The sequence below is a fragment of the Danio rerio genome, chromosome 5 (genome assembly GCF_049306965.1).
Source record: "Danio rerio strain Tuebingen ecotype United States chromosome 5, GRCz12tu, whole genome shotgun sequence".
NCBI classification, from domain to species: Eukaryota; Metazoa; Chordata; class Actinopteri; order Cypriniformes; family Danionidae; genus Danio; species Danio rerio.
Genome location: NC_133180.1, coordinates 39131077 through 39145959, shown reverse-complemented (window position 1 = coordinate 39145959; position 14883 = coordinate 39131077). Strand labels below are relative to the sequence as shown.

Genomic DNA, 14883 nt, shown 5'->3' with positions numbered 1-14883 from the left:
TGGCCCACTAGCCTATATAGAGTTTGGTTTTTGGCCCTTTATAAGAAAAAAGTTGGGCATCCCTGCTTTAAGGATTTTGATGGTTAAAATGGTGGTCTCCTGGGAAAAAAATTGGCACCATTACCATAGAGGGCTAAACTTGTAGACTTAACCATAAATGACTCCATTATCCCTGTGTGTTTAAATATTTTTAACTCTTGAGTCTCAGTCATGATCAGTCGTTCTCTGGGTCCAGAGTTTGGCGGGAGCATCGGCCTGATGTTTTACCTTGCGAAGGTGTGTGCGTGTGGTGTGTATGTTCTCGGGCTGGTGGAGGCCATAATGGACGTCTTCGGTCAGGATCCAGGTGAGCGCTGCACTGAAGCACACTGTACTAAAAGGTCATTGAATCAAATTAAGCGTCTCTGTTGTTCTCTCTCCAGGCTCTTCTGTGGCACAGGGGCTGCGTGTGTTGCCGCAGGGCTACTGGTACACCGTGTTGTACTCCTCTGTAGTGTTGTTGCTGTGTATGCTGGTGTGTCTGGTCGGTGCTCACATCTACGCCAAAGCCTCTTTTCTCATTCTGCTGGTGGTGACGGTGTCTCTGATCTCCATTATCATCAGCCCACTGATAGTCAGTCCACAGGGCTTTAACATCACGCACACGTACGGCAACAACCACAGTGTTACGGTCAGTCCAAGCTACACGGGCTTTAACAGCACCACTCTGAAGAACAACCTTGGACGTGAGTGATGTGTTTATCAATACAATAAGATCAATCTTTATTGATTCTGAACAATTTTTTTTCTCCAGAGTGCACTTTTTAAAAGAATACAATAAAGTTTAATGACGTAAAGAAAGAAAGACAGACAGAAAAAATATTGTACAATAATTACAGTTAATGAAGACTTTTGCTATTTTAAGGATGGAAAAATATGCACTGCGGTGCATGGTCTTATAGGGTTGTGCTTAAAGTATAACATTATTATTAAACGAATTAGAGTCTCATCTCTCATCTCCTTTAAGTTGTGTCGCGCCGTGGCACATTTGCTATTTACATGGCGGACTTCGTAAGAAAAAAAACTGAGCTCTTCACTAGCGAGAAAACAATTAAACACACCATCTGCAGCGAGGTTAAAGAATGAGCCTTCTCCATTCGGCCTCTTTACTTTCTCTTTACTTTACTTTTACTTTTTACTCCTTTACTTTAGTGGATAAGGAAACAGTGTTGTACTCACTCCACTGAAGACATCCATTAGCCTACATATTTAATTTTGTCTGTTAAGCGCAAAGATTTGTTTCAAATCTATTTCTAAATTCAGTTCTAATTTCCAGCAAACTAATAAATAACAATAATAATGAAGTGTGGTCAAAAAAGTTATATCCAAACACATGTCCTATTCTTATGCCCCATATAGTGACGCATACGTCTCCAAAACCAGACAGGTGGACAAATCTAAACTAGTTTTTATTAAAACAAATATTAATATACATATAATAAATAATACTAATAATAATAACAAATTGTTATGAATAAACTGAAAAAAGCCCCCTCGACATGAAGCAGGCATGAAGATAGTGTTTTTTATATTTATGTTGAAAATAATAATTAAGTTTTTTTATTATATGTAAAGATATTTGTGTATTGCTGTACACCCTGTGTCAATTTTAGACCAGATTTTAGACCAGCTTTCAGTTGGTCAATGGCGCAGTCTATTTCAGTTCTTCTAAATAGCAACGCACCAACAATGCAGTTTAACACACCTGCTTTTTAGACTGGAACACCTAGTAGCACAAATGGATTTGCTATTTAAACAATGTGGCGCATAACATAAAAAATTAGGGTAACGCTAGTCTGAAAATAGCAACAAATCTCACCTTATACATCTTGCGCCTTATTGCTCCGGGTGGATAATAGGGCCCGATAAATGTATATACTGATATTGTAAAATGAATAATGTCGTAATAATGATGGTTATTAACTGATTATATTTAGTGGTTACATTTATTTAATAATTCTTGAAAGGTAAATTAGACTGGTCGTGTTTTGGGGTTTCATCAAACATTTTGTTAAAAAATTGTAAATACTGGGTATTGAAAAACTCCTATTTAAATAATTTGAGGTCAGAAACTTTTAAAAGCTGTTAAAAGAAATTGATTATTTTATTCACAGATTTGATGAAAAGTATTTTGAAGACTTTTATGTTGTTACAAAACAAAAATGCATTTGAAATGAGTGCTGTTCATCAAAGAAAGAAAATGTGTTTTACATTTTCCTAAAATATGCCATATCTGTTTCATTTATATCAATAATATGGGCTTTAAATGGTCATTGCAGACATAATTAACAGCATGTAAACTCAACATGTTTAAATTGATAAATCACTATTTTGCTCTGTTGATAGCTTGATTTTTATAATTAAGAGATACTTATAAATAATATAATAAAATGACTGTTATTTAAATACAAAGATTATATATAAGGTACTATAATGAGACCAGCACCAAAAAAGGACATTTTCTTTAACCCATTTATGAACCTTTTATTGGTAGAACTATAAATTTCTTTTATTTTAATGTAATGAAAATATTCAGGTTGTGTAATATCCTTATGCTATCTTACATTTGGATTCCAGTCTAATAGGGCTATTAGACTGATTACATGGGGTAGGATACTTAATCATAAATCCACAATAATTTCTATTTAAAGTTTATGCATGACCAAAGCTTCCCAAAAATGACATCTTTTGTATTTTATATTTCAGTTAACCACAAGGGGGCACACAAATCTGTTACTTTCTATTATGGCTTCACTAGAATAAATCTTGTTGCAAATATCTGTTCCTCTAGCTCGCTACTCTTTGGACTACAGTACCAACACAATGATGTCTTTCGCCACTGTGTTTGCTGTGATGTTCACCAGCTGCACAGGCATCATGGCAGGAGCCAACATGTCGGGTGCAAAACCTTTACTTGTATCCTCTCTTACAATTTCATCATTATACATGTAATGGAATAGTATCATAAATATCATTATTTGTCTTTATTTTCAGGTGAGCTCAAGAATCCCAGTGAATCAATACCTAAAGGGACCATTATGGCGGTGGCGTACACCTTCACTGTCTATGTGCTTCTCTATCTCCTGCTGAGCTCTACCTGTGACAGGTATCATAAACAACACATTCATTTATTCAGTCGTTTTTTTTCTTTTTAGTCCCTTTATTAATCAGGGGTCGCCACAGAGGAATGAATTTATTTAGCTTATGTTTTGGGTATATGTCAGCATATGTTTTGGGCAGCGGATGCCATTCCAGTGGGAAACACCCATACACTATTGCTTTTACACCCTCGTACACTTTGGCCCATTAAATTTATTCAATTCACCTATACCGCATATCTTTGAACTTGTGGGGGAAACCGGAGCACCCGGAGGAAACCCATGCAAACATGGAGAGAACATGCAAACTTCACCCAAAAAGGCCAACTGACCCAGCTGGGATTCGAACCAGTGACCTTCTTTAAAAAATCACACTGATTCTTTAAAAAAAGCACGCATTATGATGCGCTGTCAAGAGCATTCCAAATCAAAGGGTGGTGATATAACCTTCTTAGGCCAGTCAGAAGCCTGCACAATGAGATCTCGGGTTTCACACTGTGACTGGTGGTTCTGAAAATATTCACCTTGGCAGAAGCTTTCAAAACGTTTGAGTTTCAGTCACCTGATGCATGTGGATGAACAGCCAAACTGCTTCCAAAAAGCTGTGGTTTTGAAAATACCTGTGTTTGTGTGGGCAAAGCCTAAAACTAAGCTGAGTAACCCACAAATATAATGTTTCTTTTACACCATGCAGAGCTGATTCTAGACTTTTGGAAAACACAAGCAAAGATCTAAGCTGGCCCCTGTTCGTATATAAATTAAAATCTTGTTCATTCAGAGTTGTCAACAGATGAGTGACTTCAAGTCTGTGTTTCAATAATAAAAGAAAATTACAAACTAGACAAGGGCCGGGATTCTGACAGTAGGATAACCTTAGATAAAAATATCACGTTACGTCGGGGTAAAAAAAAAAAAATTCTCCCAATTGAACACAATGAATTTTATTATGTTAGGAAACGTTTATAATATTTTGTTACCGTAAACATGTCAGGCTAAATAATTGACTTGTTCTATCTTCATTAGTTTCAAAAACACTGATTTCTTTACAACTTTAAAAGGCATCTTTGCATATCTTTCTGTTGTTTGGATGTAAAGTAAAGCCACTGCAGTGTTCAGGTTTATAGTATGTTTGGATGTTGGTTTATAAGGGATCTTAGTGGGATGATCGATAGCTTTTGATGCAGAGGGTCCTTTCTGCTGGAGATACTGTTGCCTTAAACTAAACAAAATATTCGTAGAAACAAATAAATCTTTTATTTACTATAGAAGGGGGGACGCGGTGGCGCAGTAGGTAGTGCTGTCGACTCACACCAAGAAGGTTGCTGGTTCGAGCCTCTGCTGGGTCAGTTGGCATTCCTTAAAAAAACTAAACAAAATATCACGTGGGTTTCCTCCTGGTGCTTTTTCCCCCACAAGTCCAAGGACATGCTGTTAAGGTGAATTGAATAAGCTTAAATTGTCTGTAGTGTATGTGTGTGAATTAGAGTGTATGGGTGTTTTCCAGACTGGAAGGGCATGCGCTGTGTAAATCATATGCTGGATAAGTTGGTGGTTCATTTCGCTGTGGCGACCCCAGATTAATAAAGGGACTAAGCCGACAAGAGAATGATTGAATGAATATACTATAGAAATGGTGTAGCAGAAAATTGTAGCAGTTTTAAAACCTTGACTTTTCCTATCCGCGGTTGAAGCCAGTTATCGTCCATGGCTATTACAAAAAATAGAAGTAAAATAAACAGTTTAGCCTATAACAAACAATAGCCCAGAAATTAAATCACATCCTCAAATCTCATTACATTGTTTTCCTTCAAAATATGCATGAAAGTTATGTTAGTTAGATTGTCTTGTCATTCTCAGTTGTTGTTTGTCCTTAGGTGTCACTTTAAGACCCAAAGCACAGATCTGTAATGACGAGCATTTGATTAACTACTTATATATACAGTGCTCTGCATATACAGCCCTCACAAATCTCTCATTTAAATTCATATTTTCTATAGGAAGCTTTACAATATTATATTTTTGCACATACATTAGATTAGTCAGTACTGAAGCTAAATCTGGAACTTATCTAACAAAATGTTTTTTGATAACAATCCAAAAGTTGGTAGCACAAATTTATGTTATAGAAAAATATTAAATACAAATTTAAAAAAAGGAAAAACATTTTTTATATTTTGCTTGAATTTATTGTAACATCTTTGAATTTCTAAAGATGTTTGGTGACTAAAATTATATTTTAATTAATGAATCCGTTTAATAATTTGTTTTGTTTAAATGCACCAAAATATATGACTTTATATTCACTGAGAAATGGATAAAAATATTTATTTTCAAAATGGGGTGTATCCATTTAGCCTGAGCACTATATATTTAAGTCATAATTAACTTCTTTATTTTTATGTTTATATTACATATTTTGTATTTGTCTGTCTAAGGGCACACCCAAAAATGTTCTCCTTGTCAAATCATGTGTACCGAAGCCGCCTGGGTAGGGTTGCTTGAGCTCTTTGCAAATTCTTAAACTGGAACGTAAAGTCCAAACTAGAGGCTTAGTAACTATTTGCTTGTAACAAAGTTTATACATACTTTGATTGCACCACAAGCTCTCCATAAGGTAATGAATTGCCACATTAACTGGCGTAATACCTAATGAGGAGCCTTCAATTCGATTTAAGCTGATGAACTGTAATATGTGGAAACAGTCTGAAATGTAGATGAACTGAACTTAGCAAAATTAAAACATGGAAGATAGAACGGAATAGAAAGAAAAGTTTATTGATAGGCATAAACAAATCACTATTTGAAAGAAAATTTAACTTCTTTCGCTCAAGTTCCCCCTAAATTGTGAGATTTTCAAGACCAAAAAAATTAAATGAAATAAAATCAAGTGGCTGTGAGCAGAGAAAGAGGAAGGAAGTGAGAACTTGTGGTTCTTCTTTATCAATCACAAGCTCTTCAATGTAATCTTATCTCGCTGTCATCTCTTTTCCACCATAAATCATGGGCAGAGGCTTCTGTCAATATCTAGTTGGAACATAGAATTTATGTCTAAGTTAGGTTCAATAGTGCAACACAAAACTATTTAAATATAGACTATTTACACTGCAATTAAGCCAAGTCTTAACTTGCAAACTTCTGGTCCAACTGGCCCCTGAGAGACAGTGTCTCGATCAGTATGATTTGGAATTGCTTCAATTGAATCTAAAATGAAATGTGGCCATTTTCATAGTGTTTTCATAATCATTAGAAGTCAAAAAAAGAAAAAAACTAAACCAACCAATTGCAAAGGACCAAGACAATATTTCATTGTTAATGTCAATGTTGCCTCCTGGTGGTTTGGGTGATTCACACTACTTGCATACTGTTTTGCTTTATTGAGCTGATCTTAGGTCGGACAGAAAATAGCAACATAAATACAATATAAATAAAACTGATACATATTGATATATTTATCAAATGCCCTAAAATATACACCATTACATTTAATCAGACAGAAGATTATTAGGAATGCATTATACTCTAAATAAGTACACTATCTGACAAAAGTGTTGTCGTCAATCGCAGTTGTAAGAGCAACAAATAATAACTTGACTTCTAGTTGATCATTTGGAAAAGTGGCAGAAGGGAGATTTGTTAGATGAATCATCTGTTGAACTGCATCCCAATCACCACAAATACAGTAGAAGACCTATTGGAACCTGCATGGACCCAAGATTCTCACAGAAATCAGTCAAGTTTGATGAGGGAAAAGCATGGTTTGGGGTTACATTCAGTATGGTGGCGTGCAAGAGATCTGCAGAGTACATGGCAACATCGTCAGCCTGAGGTATCAAGATATTTGTGCGGCCCATTACATTACAAACCACAGGAGAGGGCACACAAAGGGCCACATCAAAGTTCCTGAAAGCAAAGAAGGTCAAGGTGCTCCAGGACTGGCCAGCCCAGCCACAAGACATGAACACTACTGAGCATGTCTGGGGTAAGGTGATGGAGGAGGCATGCAAGATAAATCCAAGGATCTTTATGAACTCTGGGGGTCCTGTAAGAACGCTTTCTTTGCCGTTCCAGATGACTTTATTAATAAGTTATTTGAGTCATTGCAGAGATGTATGCATGCAGTCCTCCAAGCTCATGGGAGTCAGACACAATATTAATTCTTTTTCCACTGCACCATGACTTTATATTCTATACTGTACATTATTTCTGTTCCGTGACAAAACATTTGACTAAGCAAAGTCAGACCTTACTGTCCTAATTAAATAACTAAAAATCAAGGCATAATCATATTTTATTTTGGTTAAATAATCATTATCTAGAGGCCTTTGCCTTTTATATAAGCCACTTCTAATACCACATGATCAACTAGAAGTCAAGTTATTATTTGTTGTTCTTGAAACTTGGATAGGCAATTTTTTTTCAGGTAGTGTATATAAATAGTAAGGTCAAATATCACATATATGCACAAAAACTTGCATGCATAAGATAATGTGAAAATAGAGAGGCTTTTTTACTGACAGTGCATTTTCCTCCACCTCATCCATCCACTATTCCTCATCATTTGTGTGCTCTTTTTCTCAGGTCGTTGTTACTCAATGATTACGCAGTGTTTCAGAGAGTGAACGTGTGGCCTCCATTCGTGACCATCGGCGTTTACTGCGCTTCTCTCTCAGCTGCCATGTGCTCTATGATAGGAGCCTCTCGAATCCTCCATGCTCTTGCCCTGGACCAACTCTTTGGTTAGTGTTTTTGGTTTATGTGCATTTGTTGAGGTGATCTGTTTTAAAGGTTAGTTCGCCCAAAAATCTCAATTCTGTCATCATTTACTCACGCTGGATGTGTTTCAGACTTTGATGGCTTTCTTTCATCTGTTGAACACAAAATAAGAGATTTTGAAATGAGCTGGAAACCTGTAACCATTGACTTTCATGGCATTTTTTTTCCAACAATGGAATTCAATAGTTACCGGATTTCAGCTTTCTTTAAAATATATTCTTTTGTGTTTAACATAAGAAAGAAACTCATAAAGGTTTGGAACCACTTGAGGATGAGTAAATGGTGAGTAAATTTGTGTCATGTTTTGGGTGAGCTATATATTTTAAGCAACATAAAAGTTTGCAGAGCTTTATATTTCTGGGCCTGCTTTAGATTTCATTATGATTTATAAATGCTGTGGCATTGTTTCAACAGTCAAAACTCCATTGTCCCCCTCAAAAGTTGCATGTAGTTTTTGGCTGAGATCTTGTCATTTTAATCCAAACAACTTTTTGTGTGGCTGCCAATGTATTTCAGACTGAAACTGATACTGATGTTCATATGAGCTAGAACGGCTCACAAGAAGTGTTTTGGAAAAACATTAGTGAGCAATACTTTGAAACCGGTATTCATGGTTCCTAAGAATAACATTAGTAAGTATTTTTAAGTAACCTTTCATAGAATTTATTAATAAGTAACCTTTCTGTCACATTTTGTAGGCTGTCATTTGGTCTGAGAAGTTACATATACTGTGTGACAACGGTCATAAAAAGAGGATTTTTCACAAAAGACAATCATATCACATTTATTTCCTCTAATCATTTTCTACTGAACTTACTTCATTCACAAAATCAAAACAAAACAAGCAATTTTTAAAAAGATTTGCTGCCCCTCTTTAAGTGTGAACAAATTATTCTCAGCAAACCTGTAGGCTTGTTCAAAATATAACTACACAGCAATCCAAAAAATATTTCATGTATAAATGTACTACTGCAGTTTGCCATTTCCAAATTGTTTGTATTGTATAAAAGGAAACCAACTGAAACCAAGGAAAGGATCAGTTTGTCAATTGTTTTTGTCTTTTTAAGGTTGTTATTTTCAATACTACACAGCACTTCACCAGGTGAACTTGTATCATGAGATATGGTCTGTGTTTCTCACCTAAAGGCACAATTGGATTATTAATATAAAATGATGAATGAATAAATACCCCCGGATATATATTATGCAGTGAAATTTGTGTTAAAGGATTACTTTTCTAAAAATAGGCTTATTTTAAAACTTCACTAGAGTTAAACTGGAGAGTTTTGCCATTTTTAGTTCATTCAGTCTTTCTCCTGCTCTAGCGGGAGCACATTTAGCTTATTTTAATACATAAATCATAAATCATTGAGTCCAATAAGACCATTAGCATCTCACTCATAAAATGACCAAAGAGTTTTGATTGTTTTTCCATTTAAAGCTTGGCTCTTCTGTAGTTTCATTGTGTACTAAGACTGAAGGAAAATTAAAAGTTACAAAATTCTTAATTGATATGACTAGGAACTATACTCTTATACTGAATCAAGGAACATAATAATCACAACAGACCCGGAGATTGGCTGAATGGATTGAAAAATTGTAAAAAGTAATAATAACTCCACAGAACACCATTTCCTGTGCATAATTTGTGATCTATAATAAAACTTGATGACAGAACGTGTGCAGCTGTAATTAAACTCTTTTTTTTCCATTAAAGGATAATAAGGGGTTTATACAATACAACAATAAACATTACAGTTTCCTTCTTTCTTTTTTTTTGTCGTCCCACCCCAAGACCTGAACATCTCAAGGCAGCTTAATATAATAATTAGGGTCAAATACAATAATTAATAGGTCTGTAATCATGCATGTCCTGACATAACAGTGATGGATGAAATAAATAAATTTATTTTAAAAAACAATTACAAAAAATAAAATGAGTAAGAAAATAAGGAAGAAAATAAATAAATAAATAAAAGATTGCAGGAAAAATTACGCACAAAAAACACCATGATACAGATACAGATATACAGATTATTTAAGAGCAGGGAATATCTACATTATTTAGGAAATTTCCTATATCCATTAGCTCTGAAGGAGATTCAGAAGTATATAATGAAGAGTAACTTTTTTATTTTTTTTTAATTTTTTATACATATTATTGATTTTTGGGGTGGGTTATTAAGTAATGGTTGATTAGAGTTACTGGTCTGAGAAATAATAAGTGAGGCGTTTCAGCTGAGGAGCCAAGAGTCGACTTGATTTGTTACCATATTCATAGTAGAGACCCTGTGTTTTCATTATTAATTGTGTAAGCTCTTAATAAACACAATTAACTTGAACTTAACTTAGTTGAACCACTTTGAATCATCATATGAGCCATAACCATTAATGAGTATTTTGTCCTACGTTCACTTTTAGGAAGGTTTTTATGCAAAGAATTTTATTAACAAAACCCCTACTCTGCGGTTTTCAGGTCTTCCTTTGGCTCCAGCTGCTGTCACCTCCAGTTCGGGGAACCCATGGGTCTCTGTGCTCTACACCTGGGCTCTGGTGCAGGTACTTCTCTATGCAGCTCTTACTGTTACTCATGATACTAAATAGGAAACGTATGTTCAGATGTTTTTGTGTGTGTTGTAGTGTACGCTGTTTGCAGGGCAGCTGAATGTGATTGCTGGTATTGTGACAGTGTTTTATCTGTTGGCGTATGCTGCGGTTGATTTGGCCTGTCTTGCTCTGGAATGGGCATCTGCTCCAAACTTCAGGTATGCATACGTGTTCTAAGAAACCACTTTTTAAAATGTAGTAATCAAGGAAAGTTGGGTTGCACTGCACATATTAAAGAATGATGCCTTCTACAGAGAGCAGCACAGAATTAATTTCAAAAAGGAATATCTTGTATCATTTTATAAATGTTTATTTTTTCTTATTACAATTTATTGGTTTGATGCATTGATTTATCTGATTACCAGCAGATTGAGTATTTAATTCTGTTAGGGATGATAATCAATGAAAAAGAATGTATCCAATTAATTACAAGATTTTTCAATTAATGTAATTAATCACTAATTAATAGCACAGTATTTTGGTGCAAAAAATTAATTCAGAATACAGTACAGGAAATTTTTTGTATCTTCCATAGTTTTGAGATGCACAACACTAGTTCAAATCCCTGATTCATTCAGAAAAGGAAACATCACTACGTGCTGATTGTAAAAATGCACAACAGTTCTGTTGTAACCTTATAAATAATATCATCTTTAGCAAAACTGAGCAAAAACAGACAATATTGTGTCAAAAATAGTACAGAATACAAAATTATTTACTGTTATATAAACTCTGCATCACAATGTGCCTGTCTGAACAAAAACAAGCTCTCATGGGATATTTAAGTCACTGCTCAACTATGTCATGAGATTAGATTGCTTAACTGCTTACAAATATGAGACAAAAGCTCATACAGTTGACATCATAGTTATGTGGTAGATGTGACGTTAGTATGATGGAGGAAAGGGACATAATTTTTGAACACTTTATATACTCATTCATTCATTCGGCTTAGTCCCATTCCTTTTGACTGTCTTAGGGGTTGCCACAGCGGAATGAACCGCCAACCTATCCAGCATATGTTTTACGCAGCAGATTCCTTGCAGTCACAACTCAGTACTGGGAAACAGCCATACACGCTAACATTCACACACACACACACACACACACCCACACTACGACCAGATCATGTCTTTGGCCATGTGGGGGAAACCAGAGCACCCGGAGGAAACCCACGCCAACATGAGGAGAACATGCAAACTCCACACAGGAATGGCAACTGTTTCAGCCGAGACTCAAACGAACGACCTTCTTGCTTGGAGTGCTAACCGCTGAGCCACCATGACACCCTACTTCATATATTTTGTTAGAGAAGTAATCTTTTTGGTACTGATTTTGTTTGGCATAATTGGCATTCTAATTAAATGTATTAAATATACTAGATGGTATGCTTTTGTTTAGTTCACATATTAGTAATATTTCACGATCTGCCTTTTTTCACTTGCGTAACATTGCAAGACTTTGCCCTTCACTATCCCAACAAAGTACTGAAGTGCTTGTACATTCTCTGGTTACATCGAGGATTGATTATTGCAATTCCCTCTGGTATCCCTCTTAACCAACCTCACAGATTACAGCTAATCCAGAACTCAGCAGCTAGTCTAGTTACCCGCTCGCATGCTTCTGAACGCATATCCCCAATTCTCTTGTACCTGCATTGGCTTCCTGTTCTTTATTGTGTACAATATAAAATTCTTCTATTAACTTACAAAGCTTTTCACAACCTGGCACCCGATTACCTCTCCGATCATCTTCACTGGTACACTCCTCGACGCTCACTGAGATCTTCTGCGGTTGAATTGTTGACAGTTCCAAATTTTAAGATGAATCATTTGGTGGCAGGGCTTTTAGCTGCACAGCACCACAGACTCTATCTCCCATTTTAAATCCCAGGTTAAAACCTTTCTGTTCAGGATTGCTTTTAATGACTTTCTGGTTTAATATTATGTTTATTCTTCTTCTGTCTTGTTTTTCATAATGTACCTGTGATGTATTGTAAGGTGTCCTTGAGTGCTTTGAAAGGCGCCTATAAATAAAAGGTGTTATTTTTATTATTATTATTATTATTATTATTATTATTATTATTATTATTATTATTATGAATATTATTATTATTTTTATTTATTTATTTTTTTTTGGTCAGTTTTCTACAAAATAAACAAGAACATTTTTTTTTTGTTTTGTTTGTTTTATCAGGGCTTTTACCTTTTAATTAGTAGGACAGTAGAGAGAATTGACAGAAAAGTGTGGGTAGCAGAGAGGGGAAGGATTGGCATAGGGAAACAAACTCTGGTCGCTGTAAGCACCGGAGTGCATGTGTTGATGCACTTTCCAGTACGCCATGGGCACCAACAATAAGCATGATTTTGATCGAACACGTTTTAAATGAAGATTTGAGGTAAAATGAAGTGCGTTCAAGATGAAGCCCACTATGTGCTTCCATCTTCTATCTGTAAAATATATCCACATTTTTAATTATTTACTTTTCTGTAAAACCAAAAATAAAAGAGTAGCCTATTTTAACCAGTTTTCACAGGAAAATCATTAAATACCCTGGTATGGTTAAGTGAAATTTTTTTTTATACAAGACTTCTGACCAAAAATTAGCCAGCACAGACTTTCCAAACTTGCTATTCTCGCCATGGCTCATATGGATATTTCAGGAATTGTGACCAGAAAAGTGCTTGAAAAAGGGGTGCTGTGGACATTTTTGATGCTTATTGAATTTTTTCACAAGCTTTTTAAATGCCAATTTCACAAATGCTGTCACAGATTTGGTGAAAAACAAAATAACATATTTTCAAAATAAAAAGTAGGCGTGGACTGGATTTTCTTTACCTTTTATAACAGTCTTGGACTTTTTTAAATTTTTTTAAAATTTTTTAACTTTTTCTTTTTCAACATTGGCTATGATGCATTGTTAGATTTAAATTTATTTCTCCCTAATTTACTGTTGGTGGCTGTTTTTGCTCCATCGACTTCTATTATAACCACATTTCATGGTGCATAAATACACAGTCTTTGTTTTTATTTACTCCATGTAGTTCTGAGAGCTAAGATGCATATTTTGATTTTCTCAGACATATCAAGGTGAGTAGAGGTCACTCTTACACTCTCACAGACACGCATACACCCACTTTAATTTGCTGTTATGCTCCATATAAAATCCAGAATCTAAGCCTTTTTTTTCTAAAGGGTTAATGATGCCAACTGATGATCAACATTAAAAATGACAAATTTTACCTCTTTCCAACAGGGAAAACCACCAACAATCAAAAAATGCATGATTATATGGTGTAATGTTTTTGTAATATACTGAAAGACAGTGGGACAAAAACAGCCACCAACAGTAAATTAGGAAGAAAAAAAAAAAAATGATGCATCAAAGGCAATCATGCTACACATGTCCAAGATTGTAATAAAAATATTTTAAAAAGCCATTCCACAATTTCTTTTATATTGAAAATACGTCATTTTGTGTGTTTTTTTTCACTAAATCAGTGACATCATTTATGAACTTGGAAATTAAAGAGTTAAAATCCTGTAATTTTCTAAACGATTTAGTAGTTTTGATCAGACCTGAGGTTGATTAACAGATTTATGCAAAAAAATAAAAATAAATATATATATTCTGGCGTAATTTTACAGCAGTTTAATTCAGTGGATGTTTTCATCCCTAACATTACAAAAATGTAGTAAATTTGCCAAGAGTGTATCGTTGAGTTAGAAAAAAAAAAAAAATCAAAGCATTTTTCTCAAAATATTTGTCAAAATAAGAGTTGTCACTGAAAATCATTCCTCTAGCTGAAACACAGAAAAAGTTATGGCCAAATTAAGACTCAATCACCCCAGAGTGGATGAAAACATCCTGAACAGCACAAAAGGGATATTATACTTTTCTGTGTTTCTTTCCTCCCAGGCCGACGTTCCAGTTTTTCTCCTGGCACACGTGTCTGTTGGGTATCATCAGCTGTGTGGTGATGATGTTCGTGATTAACCCTGTGTATTCCTCAGCCAGTATTGTGCTGCTGCTGCTCCTGCTGCTCTTCCTGCATTACCGATCTCCCACCAGCAGCTGGGGCTACATCAGCCAAGCCCTCATCTTCCATCAGGTACACACACACACACACACACAGACACACACAGCGAGCGAGAGAGAGAGAGAGAGAGAGATGGGAAGTAACAAAGTACAAATACTGTAGATTTTTCACTGGTATCAGTACTTTACTTCACTATTTATTCTTCTAACAATGTTTTACTGTTACTCGTGACATTTTTACACAAATATCTCTACTTTCTACTCCTTAATTTTTTTGAATTAAGCTTGCTATTTTAGTTTTAATGTTTTTGGTGGTACAGTCTATAT

At 35.2% G+C, this 14883-nt stretch overlaps 1 protein-coding gene across 3 annotated transcripts in view; it reads left to right on the top strand.

Annotated features, from left to right (window-relative positions):
- Window positions 1–14883, top strand: part of slc12a9 (solute carrier family 12 member 9) — a 32537-nt gene that overhangs the window by 6524 nt on the left and 11130 nt on the right. For 2 of the 3 annotated variants that reach the window (XM_021476318.2, NM_001128548.1), the window contains 8 exons: window positions 209–346; window positions 423–725; window positions 2831–2938; window positions 3034–3145; window positions 7716–7873; window positions 10387–10469; window positions 10551–10675; window positions 14437–14629. In XM_021476318.2, coding sequence (XP_021331993.1) covers window positions 209–346; window positions 423–725; window positions 2831–2938; window positions 3034–3145; window positions 7716–7873; window positions 10387–10469; window positions 10551–10675; window positions 14437–14629 — 1220 coding nt within the window. Of the gene's footprint in view, window positions 1–208; window positions 347–422; window positions 726–2830; window positions 2939–3033; window positions 3146–7715; window positions 7874–10386; window positions 10470–10550; window positions 11390–11552; window positions 12570–14436; window positions 14630–14883 lie in introns of those variants that run through there. The other variant, XR_012406103.1, reaches the window with a different exon arrangement.